The 20,913-nt window shown below is 46.0% G+C and overlaps 1 protein-coding gene across 1 annotated transcript in view; it reads right to left on the minus strand.

The window, feature by feature from the left end:
- Dapp1 (dual adaptor of phosphotyrosine and 3-phosphoinositides 1) overlaps positions 1 to 20,550 on the minus strand; it is a 49,365-nt gene extending 28,815 nt beyond the window's left edge. Inside the window, exons 1-3 of the mRNA XM_021196727.1 lie at positions 20,327 to 20,550; positions 4,682 to 4,804; positions 385 to 518 (exon numbers count right to left, since the gene is read on the minus strand). Of these exons, the coding sequence (XP_021052386.1) occupies positions 385 to 518; positions 4,682 to 4,804; positions 20,327 to 20,427 (358 nt within the window). The 5' untranslated portion in view covers positions 20,428 to 20,550. The remainder of the gene's footprint in view (positions 1 to 384; positions 519 to 4,681; positions 4,805 to 20,326) is intronic.
- Between the last annotated feature and the right edge of the window lie 363 nt (positions 20,551 to 20,913).

A 20,913-nucleotide genomic window follows, 5' to 3' on the forward strand; every position in this document is an offset into this window, starting at 1 on the left:
TCTCTCTCTCTCTCTCTCTCTCTCTCTCTCTCTCTCTCTCATTTATTTATTTATTTATTTATTTATTTATTTATTTATTTAAGGTCTCACTGTATAGACTTGTCTGGCTAGGGAACTACCTATGTGGAACAAACTGGCCTCAAACTCATAAAGCTCTGCCCACCTGTGTGAGCTATTCATGTCCCAAATCCTATAATTCAGAGCTTCTGAGGCTGAGACAAGAGGGTCACAAGTTCCAGGTGAGCTTGTGGCCGTGGCAAGGGCTCTGTCCCTCACCATACAATGTTCTCAGACCCAGCAGAAGTCACCAGAGTCCAAGCAAATCCTCATGCAGAAATATGAATTAATAACCGTCTTAATAAGCCAGGTATTTAGACAGCTTACCTGTCTCGCTTCCAATCAAAGGCTGATTTGCAAAATGCTTGACAAAATCCTTTAAAGATGAATACTCATTAAAGCCGAATTTAAACGAGTACCCGGTGTATTCAACATGAAAGTGTTTGACAGAGTCTTTGGCTCTGAAAGAAAAGAAAAAGTGTTTAATGTTATTTAACAAATAACAATTCTTTTTGAAGGTTAAATATAACAATGTGTTAGCATCACCATAAATAAGCCTTTGCGGATGTGGAACACACAGCCATCAAAATCCTGAGCACTTTAGAGGCTGTCTCGTGTGTCTCTGGCAGGGAATACTCTAAGGTTCTCACTCTACTTGAAGACAAGAGACCTTTCCCCCGCCTTCTCTTCCACTGACTGCAAAGGTTCTTGAATATTAACCTCTGTAAAGGCCATGAATTCAGGGACAGAGGTGACAGGCAGGACGTGTGTGTCCTTGGCCTTCCTCCCTTGTCTGGGAGTCAGTCAGAAGCCTGCTTCTGTCAGTGAGTCACATGACCCAAGTCTTCTCCCCTGCCTGCCTGCATGATTCTCTACGGAATAGAGTGTCACATTTCCAAGACTATCATTTTCCACTTCGCCTTCGAGATAAAAAGCATTGTATAAAATCTCTCCTGCTCACTTCATTTGTTCATTTCTCTTCTTCCTAGTCTCACCTCCCACTAGGTGGCCAGTACCCCAACTTCAGGATGTATCAGAGTCAACAGTAAGGTCTGCCGAGCCAGGTTGCTGGGGCTCATGCCCGGACAATGATTCAGCAGGTGGAAGGTTCTCACAGGGTCTCATCTCAGTGGATATTGCTGATCTGGGGCGCCAGCTTCAGGGCCCCTGTCCCTCTGGACCTGCTGTTCTCCTAGGAAGATTTTTTTCCGCCTTTGCCCCTTACCTCCAATTGGCCCTTCCCAGTGGTCTCTGCTGGTAAACACCTTGAGTCTTCCTGATACGTCTACCTCAAGATAATTCTGCCTGATGTTGAGTGCCTCTTTATTTCTTGCTCAAAAATTTGCCTTCTTTTATGCGATTGTTACACGTTGCTTTGTAACAAGATTTGGGTCTTAGTGGCCCTATGAGACCACACTTCTTGCCAACAAAGTGGTTGAGGTAAGATGGCTGGTACAAAATGCATGCTTTCAAAGGTCTATTATTTAAGGGACTGGACAAATAAATGAATAAAAATAATCATAACTCTAAACAACTGGCCTATGGATCCTCTCACCTCAGATGGTAGCTTTCCCCCACCCCAAGTGTTACCAAGTATTTGTAATGAAAGCCAGCGATTTATATTTTAATTTTCATAAAGATGAAATACATGCAATCTATTCATAAATAGCTTATGATCAGATGAGCCACAGGTAGATAAAACTTTAGTGACCATCTGTGATCTACCGGACACACAGTGTATGTATCTATGTTCTCACATGTGCAGGTACATGTGTGTATAAGCACATGTGCACATGTATGCACATGGTTGTGGAAGCCAGGGGTTAACCTCAGGTATCATTTTTCATGAATCGTCTGCATGGACTTTTTTGAGGCAAGGACTCTCACTGAGCCTGGGGTTCATCGATTCAGCAAGTCTGTGTGGCAAGTGAGCCCCAGGGGTACCTCTGTGTCCTCCTTTCTAGCGTCAGGATTATGAGCCCATACCAACATTCCTAATTTTCTACATGGGTGCTGGAAGTTCAACTCAGTTATTTTTGTCTTGCATAGACTTAGTTATTACTGCCTAGATGATCTCACTAGTCCCTAGCCCTGTTATTTAGAAAATTTATAAATAAAACCTGTCAGGGTGACTCCAAATAGTAATAGATATAATTTTCCTCCCTTCGGCTGCCCAATTTGTTTCCTATTCTCTACCCATCTCTCCTTCTCAAATAGGCATGTAGACTCACTGCCAGAGAATAGAAGTTATGCCAGACGGAACTCATAGATGCCCCACCCCCAACTCCAATGTTTATCCCCGTTCCAATTACCCAGGTAAGAACTAGTCAAGATGGAGTCGTGAAGAGATTTAGTGCATTGTTAAGTCTCCAAATTGGTTCACTTAAAAACAGGAAGAGTCTCTTGTGGGCTTGACCCCTCCACGAGAGCTCCATGGAACAGAGCTCTGTCCCAGGAGAGGGTAGAGAGGTGCTCTGGCTGGCAGGACAGCAGCAGACAGTCGTGCAGTGCGTATTACTCATACAGGCCACACAGCACAGACCACAGCGGCATCTGTCAGTTGACACTGCTCCCTGATTGACAGCTAGGGGAACAGGGACCCTGGTGCTACCACAGCAGGGAAATGAAAGACAGGCAAGGAAAGGAGGAAGTGATGCAGGGGTTCTGCGTTCCAGACGAGAGCCCCAGCTGCTGCTGAAAACATCTTTAAGTCAGGCTGGCAGAATTTGAATAGAGGTCCTGACTTTAATGCATGCAGGAACGGTGACACGGTTAATTTGTGTTATTTTTAAGTCATTAAAAATTTTTGGTGACTTGTTATATAGCATAGAAAGCGAATACTGAAGGGTCCATGTCTAAGGAGAAGACAAGCAATATGTTAAACTCTTTGCTTTTGAGCTCACCGAAGCCTGTCAACAGTTGTTTAGAGAAGTACTTTTTTGCGTCTGTTTGTGTGTGTAGGCATGCCTATATGTGCAAGTGCATGTGGAGACCAGAGGCCAGTCTTGGTTATTGTTCCTCAGACAGTATCCATCTCTGGCTTAGAATTCACCAGATAGACTAGGCTGGTTATCCAGTAGGCGGTGTCTGTTTCCATAGCAACAGAATTGAAAAGATACACTACCATATCTGACTCCTTCCATCCTTCCTTCCACTGCCCCTCCTTCTCCCTCTCTCCTCTCCCCTCCTCCTGATGGAGAAACAGCTAAGAGAGTAAAAGTATTTCCTGGACTGGGGAGCTAGTGTAGTTGGTAAAGTACATGCCTTGAAAGCATGAGAACCTGAGTTTGGACCGCAAAACCAAAGAAGAAAGAAGAGGGGGGAGAGAGGGGAAGATGGAGAGGGAGGAGGAGAGGAAGAATTAATAACAAAACCCAAAACCAAATAAACCAAAATGGCTGAACTGGATGTAGCCACTGCCATCCTGAGAGTGCAAGGTCAGGAACAGAAAGGGGAGAGGGGAGAGCAAGACTTCCTGGGTTTGTGGAAGTGGTGTCACAGTCATCCAATAGCCCCCTGAGGGTCATTACTAGCATAGAGCCTTTGATGCATGTCCAGCCAAGGCCACAAGAACTCAGGACACTTGATGCTTGCTACTAGAAGCCAGCGTGTCAAGGGTTAGAGACTACAGATGGGGCCAATGGAGGATGGGAGGAGAAACTCTAAATGCACTGGGCGTCCTCATAGGTGTAACTCAGGGGGACTAGGTTAGCTCACCACCTGGGGGAAAGGGATGGGGTCCATAGAAAAAATCTAAAGTTGCACATTATCCATCTGTGTCTGTGACTATGAACACTGCATGGTCATAAACCACTCTGCCTTTCCCAGGCAAGAAAGAAATCACAAAAAGGGGCCCAGCCCAGGAATTCAGATGACAGTGATGTCTCACTGTTGATTGAGCCGAGACAGACAGCCTGCTCCTTTGGGTTTCACGGTCTTCATGTGTCTAATGACAAGTTGGGGTTAAATAGTTCTCAGTCTCCTTTGGTTTTGACATATTTTTTTCTGCAGTGAATAGAACGAGAAATTTTTTTTTAGTGTATGCGTGCGTGCTTGCATGCATGTATGCATGAGTATGTGTGTGTGTGTGTGTGTGGTGTATGTCTATATAAGTGTGTGTGTGTGTATGTGTGTGATGTATGTATGTGTGTGTGTGTGGTGTATGTCTATATAAGTGTGTATGTGTGTGATGTATGTATACGTGTGTGTGTGTGTGTGTGTGGTGTATGTATATATAAGTATGTCTATGTGCATGTGTGTGTGTGAAAGAGAGAGATAGAGAGTATGTGTATGTGTATGTATGTGTTTCTGTGAGTGCAAGTGCCCAGTTAGCCCAAGATGTCAGATCTCCCTGGAGCTTGAGTTACTGGCCACTGTGAACTCCCAAACATGAGTCCTAGGAACCCAACTTGGGTTCTGCAAGAGCCCAGTGCTCTCAGCCTGGAAGCCAGTTCTCCAGCCCTGGAGAGACTTCCTTACAATCTTACCATTCAGCACTTGAAATTCTTTAATGTGGTGACTCACCAGGAATCAGGGAGTTTTTTTTGTTACCTGGCAGTGTGAGTGCTGTAAAGAGAGCAAGTGACAGATGGGACTGAAATCTACCAAGTCCCTAGGCACCTACCTCACGGAGAGAGAGTAGAGCCCGGTCTGCTCATTGCTGTCCCTCAGCAGGTAGCTACCATCTCGTCCATTGGAGAGCAGAAGGGCTTCAGCAGCATGGCGGGTGAGGCTGCCGTGATACCACCTAGAAAAACCAGAACAGGGCTTTCCTTCAGGATGAGCCACGGGGAACCCTTCTCTGGGGTTTCCCCTCAGAGATGAATTAGCAATAGTCTCCATTTTAAGGATGCCAGAGACCAGGCTCTCAGCCCGCACGAGAACTAGGAATTCCCCAGACGAGTAGGAGAAACACCAGTGGCACCTAGCAGTAGGCTATAGGCTGTGGTCAGAACTAGCTCCCACATTGTCCTAACTTCCAGCTCCTAAGAATGTGACCTTATTCAACAAGAAGTGAAAACAAGGCTGGTCAGGTGGGCGCAATCCAGCATGGTTAGAATCTTCCCATAAAAAGGGAATGCTGGGGGGACAGATTTCCATACAGCAGAATGCTGTGGGACCAGAATTGTAGCCAGAGAGCCAGAGCGACCCAAACAAGTTCTTCCTCAAAGCCTTCGTGAAGGAGCCACCCTCATAGATGCTCGGTTTTGAACTTGGAGCCCTTGAAGCTATGCAATGGTAGATTACTTTGTCAAACTACCCAGGTTGTAAGACAGCCCAGTAAACGATAGTGTTGTTTAAGGAGCCGAATCTCAAATAGCTGTAACAGAGGCCCAGAGAGATGGCTCCGTGTTTAAAGTATTTGCCACATGCGTGAGGACCAGAGTTTGACTGTTTGCTTGGGAAGGGAGTTGGGGAGAGGGGAGGACGGGAGGAGAGAGAGAGAGAGAGAGAGAGAGAGAGAGAGAGAGACTTCAGAGCAAGCTGGCTAGCAAGACTAGCCACGCCCACAGGCGACTCTGCCTTTGTTTGAGAGGCACAACCCACAGCCTCAGTGCATTAGGTGGAAGAACTATGAAGTATGGTTTCCAACATCAACGCTGAGCCTTCACATTCAGGAGGACTCCCTCCCACACACATGCGTGTGAACCAGGGTTCTCTGGAAGAGCAGCCGGTTCTCTCCAGCCTCCTGCAGAGCCTCGCATAGATATTGTTCATCTGACTTTGGCTGTAAGGGAGCTGAAGTGGCTCCGACAGGTGAAGGACCTTGCCCAAGGTCTTGTTTCAAGTGAAAGGCATCACCTGGATTGGGCCCCACTCCATCCGCCCGTCCACACACACGCAAGCATGCGCACAAACAATGGGGGGGGGGGCAGTAAAGAAAAACAAAGTCCACAAAAGCACTGGCCAATTTCTCTTTCTTTTGTCTGCTTGCACTGTTTTCCCGAGAGAAGGAAACTTTCATGAGAAAAGCCAAGCCGTCCAGGGTCATGAGAAATATGAAGCTGTGCACAAGGAACCCTGGCGTTTCGGAGTGAGCATCCGCTGTCCAGTCAAATTCTGCTTCAAGCTGATGATGATCCAAGGAGCTGGGGAGTCCCAAGGAGACTCAAGCTGACGGCTTCACATTCCCGGGTTTTTATCCCGGAACCCCAGTGTCCCTGTTTCTTCCTCCAGGGGACAGTTTCCCACATGACTGTGTCTCCTCCTCAGAGATCATCCGTGAATCTGGCTAATGTTCGGGTTCTATCCCCACTTCCTAATTCTACAGGGATCAGAGTATTTCCATGCCGGGCGTGGTGGCGCACGCCTTTAATCCCAGCACTCGGGAGGCAGAGGCAGGTGGATTTCTGAGTTCGAGGCCAGCCTGGTCTACAAAGTGAGTTCCAGGACAGCCAGGGTTATACAGAGAAACCCTGTCTGTCTAGAAAAACAAAACAAACAAACAAACAAAAAAAGAGTCTTCCAGGCCACGGCCTTTCTCCGAGAGATAGGTCCTTCACTTGGTCTTTAAGCAGTGCAGTAACTGGGGTGGTGACCCTGGAGTCATGTTACCTGGGGCCCAATCCAGGCGATACCTTTCACTCGAAACAAGACCTTATGCAAGTTACTTCACCTATCGGAGCCGCTTCAGCTCCCTTACAGCCAAAGTCAGATGAACAATATCTATGCGAGGCTCTGCGGGAGGCTGGAGAGATGGCTTAGTGGTTAAGAGCACTGGCTGATCTTCCAGAAGACCCAGGTTCACTCCTCAGTACCCAAATGGCAGCTCACAACTGTCTCTAACTCCAGTGCACATGAAATAAAATTAAATAATTTTTTTTTAAAGTAACGTCTATCCCTCCTAGGCCAGCAATGAGGACTGCTCATGCCAATACCACTGAAGTGGCAAGCAGCAGTCCCCAGTAGGTTAGTGACCATCCCCAGGCGGTGAGATTCACTCAACTCTACCTGGCAGTGTCTCCGCTGTGCCATACGGTCCTTATTCTGGTTAGTATTTTGACTTAGTCCAGAAAGCTGGGCACTAGAGGTAGTTGCCAACTGCAGGGGACGCCTCCCTCCCCCCAGTCCCAGGGAGCTGGTGAGGCAGAGATGGCCAGTCATTCAGATGATGTGGGTGGTGTTAAGGAGACGTCGGAAGTGTCCAGGCAGTGAGAAATCTTTTGGTCAGCAGCGTGACGTGGCTGGGGCACAAAGCCTCTACCTGAGCGGCTGGACAGTAGAGTGGGGCTGTGGAAGGGACCTGCGTTGGCCAATGTCACTTTTTCTAACATGATGAAATTGCACAGTAGCTGAGTCTGGAACACGCCCCCCTTCTCTGTCTGATTATCATCTTTAACATCTCTTTTTATTGAAGGCTTTTGTGTCCCTCATCTCCCCAAAGTACTCATCTCCTGAGTAAGATGTGAATTTTGAATTGTCCCTAAAAGCTAAGTTCTGTTGTGCGGAACAGCCGTGCCTAGTTTGCCTGGTCTCGCTTCAGGGCACGCACAACACCGCCTCCTGCGCTTGCTGTGGTCTCTACAAATCGCATGAGGAAGCTCACACAGAGCCTGTTGTGGACAAAAGTTCCCGCTAGTCATTTTTCTCTGTACCTTTGCAACACTGGTATTTTTAGAATGAAGTGTAGTAAGAAACCAGTTGACTAGCAGGCACTGTGAAGAGAAAAGGTGAGCTAATGAGCATCCACCTTGGACCCAAGCAGGGGTAGGGGTGGGGGAAGAGGATAGCAGAGCAAGAAGAGGTTATGCTTTCAGTGTGATCCCTTCTTCAGTGGCTCCAGCTGCTCTGACCACTTTAGCTTAGCTTAGCTTAGCAACTCTGTGGTCCCTGCTTTAGCTTAGCAACTCTGTGGTCTCTCCCAGTAGCAACTTCAGGTTGTCACAAATCAAGATGACAAGGTTTTCAAAGAGAAAACCCATATTTTCATATATTGAGATGCTGTCTTCTGTTATACCATTTCTCCAGTTCCTTAACTTTTGCAAAAAGAGAACATATCACAAGCTTTACTAAATTCTCTATCACTGACACGCCAGACATTCTCCTGGCCGCTGGTGGCACGTGACGACGCAGTCTTGAATAAGGTTTATTTCCCAACTCCAAGACTTTTGGTCTTACTTTCTCTAAAGTAACAAAAAGAAGAAACTGCTGCTGGTAACTGTTTTAGAAGGCACCGTGTTATAGTCACCTTTTATCCCTATGGCTTATAGATTTTTACAGTTGTGTCTCAAGGTCAGAGGCAGTAACAGAAAAGATGTTAATCTAATTATAGACTTGGGCAGAATACTTGCTTTGGGTTTATAAGAATATCAAAACTAGCATTTGACCTTGAAGGAAACAGCGGCCTTATCTCTCCTATGATAAGGCAGCAAATTAGGAAACACCCATCCACTAAATAGTTTTCATAGCTGCCTCACAGAGGTACAGGAAGTAAACTCAACCGCAGAGAACACAGGCAGGCTGGATCCGGAAGCTCCTTCTCTGCTCCTCCCGGCCTCGGCCTTGTCCCAGTGCCTCCTCATGCTGGAACCTTCTAGGAGACTGTTCCAGCATGCTGGAAACACCAACGTGTTTTATCCTTTGGGTTTTATTATTTTAATTTGCTGGTCTAAGTTTATGTCTTGTTTATGCTATGTCCGTTGAAGGAAAGACTTTAAAATTATTGAGGTAACTCACAGTATGTTAAAAATCACATTCAAAAAAAAAAAAGGTACAAGGAAAAAATATCTTTCTATATGCTATTTACTTAAATAATTTTGAGATTTATTTTGCACAAATATTTATATAAACCACTAAATTCACTACCAGACAGACAACTAATGAGTTGCTGTTGGAAATCAATACAAAACCTTGCTACTCAAAATTGGGCTAGCCTGAGGTCTTGGTAGAAATGTATATTCTTGTCCCCAGCCTCCTGACTGTGGAGGCTCAAGCGATCTCTACCCTGCTAAGAATCTGAGAATAATGAACGTGAAAGAGCCTTCATCCTAAGAACCTTCTTCCTTCAGTAGCCCTGATGGCTTGACTTCGATGTTTGGCATCTGGGGAAAAGGGCAAGGTGAAGTACTTTCTGGGTTTCCGTAGGGAAAAGAAGGAGCGGCAGGTTAGCAGAGATGCCCTGTGGCTGCCGACCTCGTGTTGTGTGCTGCTGGATCTCATGGAAGGAAGGACAGAGCCAGGGAAGCTTGATGGCTGAGGAGATGATGGATCGCGCTCTGGGCTCGACTATGGATGTCTGATCCATAGTCAGTGAGAGTGAGAGAGAGGGCATCTCAAGAGGAAAGCGCACAAGCTAAGATGCTGGGGTCGGTTTGTGTATGGACAGCAGAATGCCTAGGGGAAGCACAGGGTCCATGCTAGGGAGTAAAGCAAAATNACAGAAANACTNGTGGTTTGCTTCNTCATTAAAGATATTTTTTTCCATCCCTTCCTCCCTCCCTTCCTTCCTCCTCCCTTCCCTCCCTCCTTCCTTCCTGGCTGTACTGGGCATTGAACCCAGGACCTTGCACATGTTAGGTAAATGCTCTACTAAGCAAAGCCCTCAGCTCTAGAGTATTCATTTCTCAGCGAGGAAATTTCTTAGCAACCCATGCCTATAGATTATTAATATATTTCGCNATACNCCTCCCTTCCTGGCAAAGAGAAGTGACCTGAAACTTGGATTCTGTTTATATTGAGTTATAAAGGGACATATATTTGATCCAAAAGCAGGAATAGAAACTCTTGATTATAGGAAAGCCGGAAAAAAAAAAAAGTTTTCCTTTTTCTTCTTCAAAAAATTGTTCTCATTTTAGAATGATGGTGACACCCTCTGAAAGCTTTGTGCCCCAAAGGACAAGTGGATAATGTGTCTCTCCCTCTCTAAGGCACAGATGATTGATCTGTGGTTGAACCTACAGTGAGGCTTCACATTCCCTGCCCTCACTTGGGTTCATCTGACTTCAGCTCCTGAGTTGCTCCACCGGACTGGTCGGATGTTGATCTCATTTCTGTACCTGTATTTAGAGTCAGTGCTGGATGCTTCCACTGTGGGAAAGGTTAAGCTCTTGATCTCCTGATGTCATCAGAAATTGCCAGTGTAGGATAAGACACCTCTCATTTAGCACCAGAGCTCTCACGGCTATATTACATTCAGGCTGTATTTAAGACAAGATGGTATTGTTCATAGAAGACACCCATAGGGTGGAACTTCACTTCTCAAGTAGAAAGAGGCTGGCAGAAGCTTTCCACAGGGTTGGGGAAGTTCAAAAACAGCTCAGGTAGGTGCAGCGCACTGTCCGGGGGAGGCTGAGCCTCCCCACGATCTTTCCAGCCGGGAGTTTTCGGTGATGGAATCAGCATGGTTGGGACTTTCCACATCACTGCTTTAAGTGCCCCGCCTATACACCTTACTAGCAGCCAGCTGTGGGCTTTTTTTTTTTTTTTTTTTTTTTTTTTTTTTTTTTTTTCCGGCTTTCCTATAATCAAGAGTTTCTATTCCTGCTTTTGGATCAAATATATGTCCCTTTATAACTCAATATAAACAGAATCCAAGTTTCAGGTCACTTCTCTTTGCCAGGAAGGGAGGNGTATAGCGAAATATATTAATAATCTATAGGCATGGGTTGCTAAGAAATTTCCTCGCTGAGAAATGAATACTCTAGAGCTGAGGGCTTTGCTTAGTAGAGCATTTACCTAACATGTGCAAGGTCCTGGGTTCAATGCCCAGTACAGCCAGGAAGGAAGGAGGGAGGGAAGGGAGGAGGAAGGAAGGGAGGGAGGAAGGGATGGAAAAAAATATCTTTAATGANGAAGCAAACCACNAGTNTTTCTGTNATTTTGCTTTACTCCCTAGCATGGACCCTGTGCTTCCCCTAGGCATTCTGCTGTCCATACACAAACCGACCCCAGCATCTTAGCTTGTGCGCTTTCCTCTTGAGATGCCCTCTCTCTCACTACCTAATGGATCAGACATCCACAGTCGAGCCCAGAGCGCGATCCATCATCTCCTCAGCCATCAAGCTTCCCTGGCTCTGTCCTTCCTTCCATGAGATCCAGCAGCACACAACACGAGGTCGGCAGCCACAGGCCATCTCTGACAGCTAACATGCCGCTCTGAGCTATTTTAACCTACATCAGAGAATATTTAGAGTCAGTTTCTAGCTCTATTTGCTTGTCCTCAGGGCAAGTTTCTCCTGGCCACATGCTCATGGTTTATCCTCATAGTCTATCCTGACTCTTGGAAGCCTTCTTCTTCCCCCATCTTTTTTTTTCCTTCTCCTTGTGGTCCCTACCTGAGACCTCCCACCCCCTTCCTGATCTCCAGTCCCACCCTCTCCCTCCTGCCCAGGGGATCATTCTTTATAGCACGTAGGTCAATACAATGCCTATGTCCAGACTACAACCTGATCTTGGGGCACAGAACTCAGCATCTCAATACACAGAGCACAAGACCAACCCCAACACAGAGGTACTTAGAGACCAGGATCAACCTGTGCTTGGAGTCTGATGATAAGACAGGAAGGAAGTGCTGGAAAGTGGAAACACGGAGACAGATGGAAGAAGAGGGGGCAGACTCAGAAATATGGGAGTCAAAGAGAGACAGACAGAGATATAAAAGGACAAGCTGTGCAGGCCAGTAATCATAGCACCCAAGAGAGCAAGACAGGAGCATTGGGAGACCAAGGCCAGACTAGGTTACATAGTTGAGCCAAATCTGAGCAGATAAGGGGAAGAATGAATAAAGAGAAAGGGAGGGGGGCTTCTCTCCCTAGGATCCACCTCTAAGTGGAATTAAAGAAGGGGAGAGATTTATAAAAGGAAGAAAGAGGAAGGGAGGGATAGAGAAGGGATAGAGAAGGAGATGGAGATCACAGATCGCACCTCTCACTCAGCCAGCAGAAGTATGTATACTGTGTAAGTAATGACTTAGCAAGTGTACCCAGAGAGACCTAGTCATCTACAAGACAGAGGCAAAGAACACAGCGGTCCCACAAGGAGAGACTCACAGAGTGGAGACTCACAGAGCAGACCCTGAGACAGAGCCACATGCCCAGAGACGTTAGATACTGGGAGCAGATGAGGGACATGACCACTGATTGGAGAGAGGGGTAGAAATTGCATCTCCTCATTACAAGTTGCTGTGTTCATTCCCAGGGCAACCTGAAGGTTTACAGCATCATTCCCCAAAGGGTGTGACAAAGGGAATAGTTAGTCTGCACTGGGAAAAACATTCTGTGGGTAAGAACTCAAAGTTCCTCAGACTGGATGGTCAAGGATCCCAAAGCCAGCATTCCCGCAGGAGGCTCCATCTCCTCAGGAAATTGAGTTCCCTATGCAGTTGCTTTGATCACTCACATATTCCTCAGAAAGTGCTGGCTAGGGTTAGCTGCCTTAGACCATGCTTACCAGTGGAAACCTACCACTGTGGGGAGAGGAAAGAGTCCTGTACCCCAAGAGATGTAAAACTCACAGGCAGATAGGTCTTTATTCCATCCCTCCTCTGTAGACTGCGGGCTTCCAATTTCTAACCAGTATCGGTTTAGTTCACCAGTCAAAAAACCTTGGATGGAAGGGAACTCAGTCTAGAGTGTGACATCATGAGGCTGAAGTCAACAACCTTGAGTTCTGGTCTTGGCTTTCAGTCAACAGACACTTAAGACGCCTGTTCTTCGACAAAAGGTAGGCTCCTTCAGAAACGGTAAACCAAATGGCCTACATCCCTGCTCCTAAGGGGCTCCCTTCAAAGAGGAGGGGCGAGGTCAACGCCACAGCATCGACACCTGCCAAGTGTCCGTTATGTACCATACTGTGAAAGGCACAGGTGTGAGTCAAAACAATAGGAACGGGAATATGAACCTGGGCAAACACAGAAGGGATTTAGGAGATGTTTGTGAGTCTTAAGGTTTTCCCATTGCCATATATATATATCACCCCAGTTCAGGGGGAGGAGGGACCACAAAACAACAAAACAAAAGTAGTAGAGCTGTGTTTGTTGGGGTGTGAGTCACTCAGTGGAAGGGCTGACTTCCACCCACTCTCCTTACTGTGTCGTTTCTCAAGCACCAATCTGAGCCTAAGGACTTCTGGGCTCCTAAACCATGGTTGCTCATCATGTCCAACTGCTTCATTACCTATTGAAACATAAAATGTGATGGCCCTATAACTAACCCTGTATCCCTACAAACACCCAGTGATTCCATCCCATCCCGTGATCCACTCTATCTCAGACCCTCTGGAAATCCAGACAAATCCAAGCATCCAAAGACTACCATGGAGACACGCACCCACCCCATCTAAGATGAGAACTACACTTTCTTGAACAGAGGCCAAGAACATGGATATTCTACCAAAACACAAATAAACAGACAAAGTAAAATTATGACTACAACTCAATCTGTGTATTGACGTGTTTGTTCACAGAAAAATATACTTATAAGACAGGAAAGATCTTGAACAATGGCACTTTAGGTACACATGTTCTTTGGGTAGAAATGACTGACCTTTACAATTTTCCCCCAATTTCTAATAATTGCCACATTCATATAACTTAACTGTTCGGTATAAATAATTTCAAACACAAAGAAAAGGGATAAATAGCCTAAATGATGCTTCTATTTAAAAACACCCTCTAGCTTGAATGCATTCCTTTATAATATGGATCAAGCTCAGACTGTCAGGATTGGTGACAAATGCTTTACCCACAGGGCCTTCTCTCTGGCCTAGTAGTAGCTATTCTTTAGGGAGAATATATTTTTGCTATGTGCTTTGTAAAGTTTTTGATGAGCAGTTGTAAAGTAAAACAGACATATCGTGGTATGCCGGCCCTCTACAGTTCCATATATCTCCAAAATATAGCATAATTTCATGTAATTCTAATGTCAGTATAAATTAAATGGCAACATATTTACATTTTAAAGGTGTAAATACTTTTAGAGGACAGATAACATGGTCAGGCACTAGGTAGCAGGACTTGGCCTGGGTAGCGGTCAGGTACCTGCTACAGAGAAGCCGGCGGAGGGCAAAGAACAGTGATAAGACCCAGCTGCTTGGACTCTGCTCAGCTATAGGTAAGTGCCCTGCCGGGAAGCAGGAGTGTGAAAAGATACGATTTGAGCCAGGATTCAAGCAAGGCTTTCAAAAGCAAACTCATGGGGCTGGTTCTGAAAGTGAAAATTCTACAGCAGTCACGTAGATGCTTCTGGTGGAAGCCGGCTTTCCAGGATGGATGGGGGAATGACCAGGTCTGAGGTCACATAAGCTGTTTGTCATAGCACTCCATCTTGTCAGGTTTCCCCCTCTACTCATGACTCCCACCCCATATCGTGTTATATTTTCAGATTCAGCTGATAAACACCGTCCGGGGCCACCTACCCTATTGCCATGTTTTTGCTATGCGCGCACGGTGCAGTTTGCTTCTGCGCAATCCGTGCTTCCCTTCCATATCCTCCCAGTCTTGCCCAACGTCCTCGTTCCATAGATCGGTTTATGAATGAGTGGGAGAGCAAAGGATGCCGCGAAGTAGTCACTCCCAATGTGAGGAACTCTCGGGGTAGATCTCCAATATGTAAATGGAAGGAAGTCACGCACGGGAGGGAAAGAAGAACACAAGTGAAGAGGAAACGCACTTGAGCCAAAGCATGCCAGTCAGGTCACTGCTCGCACGGTACCGCGCAGCCACAGGACAAACCGCCCTCCATCTGTAGAAGTCAAGATTTCAGAGTAGTCTACACTGCACGAGCCTCATTGAGCTATCTGTGTGTCATTGCGCTATCACATCTCTGTTTTTATTGACCCAGTTTTGACTTGATAGTGTTCTTAGCTGTTTTTATTGTTGTTACTTTTTTGTTTTTTGTTTGTTTTTCTAGCCCAGAAAATTAAACGTGCACAGAATTCACTAAGGTTCTGGCTTATTGGGATATTGGCCTGTCCATGCGGGACACCTAGTAGTCAAAGACTGACCAGACATTTCTTTTTCTTTTTAATAATAAGTTGTGTTGATTTGCAGAAGTCATAGAATTTTCTTCTCCCCCCCCCCCCCAGTATACATGTGCACCAAAAAGTGTACCAGTTTAATAAAAAGGGAGAAGTTTGAATAAAATTAGGAAGCTGCCTTTGTGGTGAAGCTCACGGGCTCTTTAAACCCCGGCACTTCCCTAAGTGCACAGGGCCTCAGTAACACCAGCAGTGTGTGAATTAAAGGAGTTCCTGCAGGCAAAGCGGGAAAGACAGTGCTTGGGAGTGGGAAGCCTGCCAGGCTGAGTAGTCGTCATTATTGTTTAATTGCGGCAAGGCAGCAATGCACCAGTGGGGGTTCATCTGCTGTTGGGCGATCCATGTGTGCACTTAGGTCCACTGGGAAGGAGCTTGTGGCGGGCTCGGCGCACTTGACTTTCCAAGCCACAGTCTGCCCTACGAAATGAATGCCTGATACTGCACCGTGGTGATGGGTGTGAAGGCTGAATGCAGCGAGATGTGTGGATGGTTATGGGGTCGGCGCATAGCCGGAGAGCATAGCTACCGACTGTCACAGTACAGAAGCTGCCTGGCTTATGAGCTACGCAGGCGCAGTGGACCTAGACAGTGCGGAACTTCGGCCAGCCAGATCCCTCAGGAGCTTACATGGAAAGCTGGACTAAGTGTGTCTTTGGAGGCCAGAGAGAGTGTGTACAAAGTGGCTGCCGTGTAATAGGGATGCATTGCATTTATCGTTATGTACTTCCTGCGCCAACCGCTTGGTTTGTGTGGACTGAGAGCAAAGAATGGTTGAACAGATTGAAATAGGGGAAAGTGTGTGTGTGTGTGTGTGTGTGTGTGTGTGTGACAATTGTAGATAAAACAACAAAAGGTCTTCCTTCCTTCTTTCCTTCCTTTTTTCTTTCTTTTTTAAAGACAGAACCTCAGTATGTAGCTCAGGCTGGCCTCAAATTCACAAATCCCCCTGCCTCAGCATTCCAAGTGCTGGGATTACTCACGTGTGCCACCTGTTCTGCAAATCAAATAAGGACAGGCAAACTCTTATAATAATAATAATAATAATAATAATAATGATAAAGAAGAAGAAGAAGAAGAAGAAGAAGAAGAAGAAGAAGAAGAAGAAGAAGAAGAAGAAGAAGAAGAAGAAGAAGAAGAAGAAGAAGCAACCAAGGACCTTCCCCTATGCTCCTCCGTACAGTGGGCCATCGAGTTCTAAAAGTTCTATGATTTCAGCTTTGCAGACTGCTTAGTAAATCTCCCAAACTGATTCACCCTCACGAAAATGTCAGTCCCTGAAGAGAATGTACCAACGTTTGCTTTAAAAGAATCAGATCTTTGTTTCTGCTTACAGTTTCTGTGAAAAGAAATGGCCATTGCATTAGGTTTAGGCTGGAACCATCCAGTTCCTCCGTTTGAGGCTAACGCCTCTGTACTTTGCCCGAGGCTAGGAAGGTGTGTGGAATAAATCAGTGGGGAGAGGGCATGGGGGCACTCCTGGCAGCTGACAGCTCAAGTTCCAGGGACTCTCAGAAAAAAATACAACCGTAAGGCCTCTCCTCTTCTTATAAGTAGGATCGATAAAGAGGCTATTTCTGGTTTTGACTTCCCAGGCAAGGCTCCACAGGGAAGCCTTAATCTACATCCTCTTAATCTCTGCACTGTGTCACCTAAAGCGGCAGAGGTTGTCATGCCAACCGTGGTCCTTTCCCATACCACCTTCCCACCTTCCGGGGGAGAGCTGGATCCGCTTCATTAGCGGTTAAAAGCTTGGAACCGCCCCTGGAGCTTTTCCTGGAACCCGTTTCTGAACTGTTAGTGAACCACAGGTATCCCCACCCCTTTGCCCCTTGTCTGTGTGTCCCGATGAACCTGAAGTGTGGCCTAGCTGTCCTTCCATCACGCGCTCTCTGTGTAGACATGTTGGGGGTTGGGTAATAATCCCTTATCAAATAGAACCTGGGAAGCTGAACGTGAGGCCCATCCATAGAGCCTCCTACCCTGCGAGTTCGAGTTCTCGTGGTTCTGGGGCCTTGTGCCTTGGCCGAGCGCTGGATGCGGGGAGCTACTGCAGGAAGGCTGGAGTGCTGGGCCTCTCAGTGACAGACCCACCCCACATCTTGCTTTGGAAAGCAGAGGAGGAGGAGACCTAGCTGTTCCCAGAGTTGAGCCTCCCCTGCCTGGTTCCCTGGGCCTGCCCTGTTAGTCCTTACACCTCCGCAACAAATAGGGCTTTGTTTCCCTTCTCCTTTGGGGCCCCCTGATGCACTGAAGAGGAAGAGCTTTTGGATTGGTACTGCAAAGGGACTGAGTCCAAGTCTCCCTTAGAGACTATGCAGCACGCGTTCAGTCAAAGTCCTGCGTTTTCTGGGATGGTCAGGGATGGGTGTGCTGTGGTTCCGGGTCTGGCTCACAGAATCTACATACTCCAGAGCCTGAAGAAAAGTAGGGACGAAAGAACCAAGATTAGTCCCCTATCTCTTTCTCTGTGTGTATGTCTCTACTAAATAATATCGGTGTAAAATATACAAGGTCTCTGGTTTCATCTCTGGCACTGCACAAAACAAACCAATAGCAACAAAAAAGAAATATCTAATGACTGGAATAACCCATTAAAATCATTGTAAAATTCAAGACACTAAACCTAGACTTTATCTATCTTTATCTATCCATTAACTAACTAACTAAATCACTAACTAATTAATTAAATAAATAAATAATAAATAAATAAATAAATAAATAAATAAAACTTTATGGAGCTTTGAAAAAACTGGATTATTCTGGAGGCTTGGGACTGATCACACCTCACCCAAGTGGATTAAAGGTTCAAAGAACAAGTTTCATTTATATTCGGAATTCAGCCAGAGGCAACAGGTCCTTGCCAACGTTCCTCAGCTATCTCCTATGGAAAGTCTATCAAGGATGTGCCAGGGGCAAGGGCCGGCTTCTGTTGGTACTTAAATATTCAGTTTTGCAGAATGGAGGCTGAGGCCTCAGCAGTATGAAATTTGCTTATTCCCTGGTAGAGCGAATGGCTCAAACAGGACATTATTGAGAAATAAAAGAGTTCTAGAAATCAAGGCTTTCTTAGGTCCCCAAACAGGTAGATCACTGATTATGTTTACATGATCTGTGCTCCTTACTGGTTTTCAAGGGAGGTGAAAATATGCTACTGCTGACTACAGTGACAGTCACGCTCTTCAAGTTGAAATGGGTGAATTTTATCTTATGTAAAATGCACCTCAGTGAAGTTATTATTGGCCATAGGCCCCAACCTCTCAAACAGAATGCACAACTCAGCAGTGATTTTAAAATTTAGGGGCACGCCCTAAGTTAAAATAAATGATAAAATTGTACCTAACACTTCAGAGAATATACATTTTATACCTTCATTCTTAATTCCAGTCTTGCTTTACAGGCATGCAAAGAAAGAAAACAAATGTGAACCCAGACCTCCCTCTCTCTCTCTCTCTCTCTCTCTCTCTCTCTCTCTCTCTCTCTCTCTCTCTCTCTCTCAGTGTGTCTAGGATATAGAAAAAGTTTAAACCCACACTATAGAACAGTTTCTTCAACAACTGAAGTTTGCATTGTTTCTGAGACCAAGTTCTGACATTCAAGAAAATGTTCAGGTCTTCTGAAATAAAGAAATCTGGATACAAACGTACCATTTATTCTGTGATGGTAATAAGGGCCCCCAGACTTAGTACCAGATGTCTGTTCTTTGCCTGGGAAGGGACACCTGTGGCTTACCTGCACTACCGTCAGCCTGTCCCCAGACACATGGCCAGGTACATGTGTGTCCTGAGTGTGCTGACAGTCCCAAAGCTGAGACCCTGCTTTCAGGATAGGATTTGTTTAATTAAAGAGACAGGGTTGAATATTTTCTGGATCTTTCTTCTCCATTGGGTATCTTAACTTCAGTGGCTGGAGAGTGCAGAAAACACAGGTATAAGCTTTGGGAGCTGGACAGTAAGGCCGGCTCTGAACTGCTTGCCTCTGGGATTCCGGTCTGGAATGCTCCCAGAGGGGCCCTTACTTCTGTTTTTATTTTATTTTATTTTATTTTATTTATTTATTTATTTTTATTTGAAGAGAAATGTGGAGAGTTTTTGGAGCTCTGATGACCTCATAAGGAGTTTCCTTTATTGAGAATCCTAGCTGTCAATACCAAATGACAGTGCAGGTCTGTGGCTTTAAATCTAAGTGTATGTGTACCCATCTGACATATCATCTGTGTGGAGGCCTGCGGAGTGGGTTCCAGGAATCTCAGGCTTAGCCAGGCTTAGCCGCAAGCACCTCTACTTGCTGTGCCAGCATGGTGCCATGAGAAAATTTTACAGTAACACAATATAAAATGATACAATCTCTACTGTAAACAGAGATGTCAAGCCATCCTCAGAGGAGGATGGGGCCTCTGGCAGGTGGCTGTCTCAGCTTTGTTATTTCACTGATGTGGCTGATAAGATGGGTTTTAAAACCCCTTTCGTGTTCACTGCCATCCTATGCAAGGTGACAGTATGTCTTTATGTCATTGGGTGATGAGGAATTCCAGCTACTTAGGCAAACAGGTCCAGCTTCCTCTCTCTTGGGAAACACAAGTGTGTAGGTGCAAGGCTTTGTCCCCAAGGAAACCTCCTTTCTTGTCTGAGTAGCCCCTTTTTTTTTCTTTACTAAGTGTCTGGATAAGCTGTGTCATCAGGGTCCCTTCTGATGAACTCTGATGTCACCTAACCTAAACCTGCCTATCTGAAGCCAGGCTGCTGTTATCTTGTGTCTAAAGGCTATGTTGCTTTTACAGGGACGCGTCAATGAAAGAGCTCTCACTGCTGTGTGAGGAGGAGGCACCGTACAAACAAGAATGCCGTACAAACTTCCTCATTCTTTTTCTTTTGAAAAAAAAAAAAAAAAATCCCTCTTACTCACAGTCGTGTAGTCTTTCTGTTTGTGGAACCAGTGACACACTTCACTGCCAAGAGGTGCACTCAGAGTTCTTCCACCTCACGTTAATGATAAGCTAGCCCAGTATCAAAGAAACAGATGATTGTACGCACACATTCCCCAGCTGCTAAAGGATGCCCAATAGTTGATTTTTATCAAGTTCTTTCAGTGTAACTGTTCTCAGTTTTAGAAAAATATCTTACGCTTTTACAATGAATCAGCGCCCCCAGAAGGAAGCTCCTACAAGTCAATTAAACTGGCCAGGTAGATGACCATCAGGTGGCAGAGGGAAGAGACTCTAGAAGTCCTAGAAACACTGGTCGGAGCAGTGATTTTTCAAGGGAGTGGGAAGTTGTACTCATCGAAAAAGCGCGCTTACCCCAAATCCTGGAGCAGGTCTGTGCCTCCATCTGCTCCGCCCCACAGCTCTGAGGGGTCCTGGGTACTCATGTTCCTTCCTAGAAGTTCTGCTCTGCCCATTCGTTCCTTTGCTTCGGATGGCTGACTCCCTGCCAGATGCTGTGTGAAGAGAGAGATGGGATCGGCTGCTGCTGGAAGCGCTGCTCCTCGCTAAGACAGGAGCCGGCTGGGGCTGAGTCTCTGGCTAGCAAGGAAGTGAAACTTGGTTGCTCCTCCCACACTGCCTCTGCCACCTTGGGCCTGAGGCATAGGCAGGGGTGTTCTGTCACTCAGGAAGTGTGCTAACCACTCCCCCCTCCCCCTCTGGCAGCAGAGCACCTCAGACACCACAACATATTATCAAGTTAGATTTTGCCAAAGAAAACAGAAGGACCACCCAACCAACCAGGATGGGACTATTAGGTCAGACTCTTTGTAGGAGACCAGACTGTAGCTTCTCTTTACCAAGGTTTGCCTGTGGCTTGAGGAAGAGGGTGCACGCACACACCCACCTCACACAGCGGCACAAGGAACACCGAGGAAGCTTCCACATCAGATGCATCTTTT

Source organism: Mus pahari, chromosome 4 (assembly GCF_900095145.1).
Source record: "Mus pahari chromosome 4, PAHARI_EIJ_v1.1, whole genome shotgun sequence".
NCBI classification, from domain to species: Eukaryota; Metazoa; Chordata; class Mammalia; order Rodentia; family Muridae; genus Mus; species Mus pahari.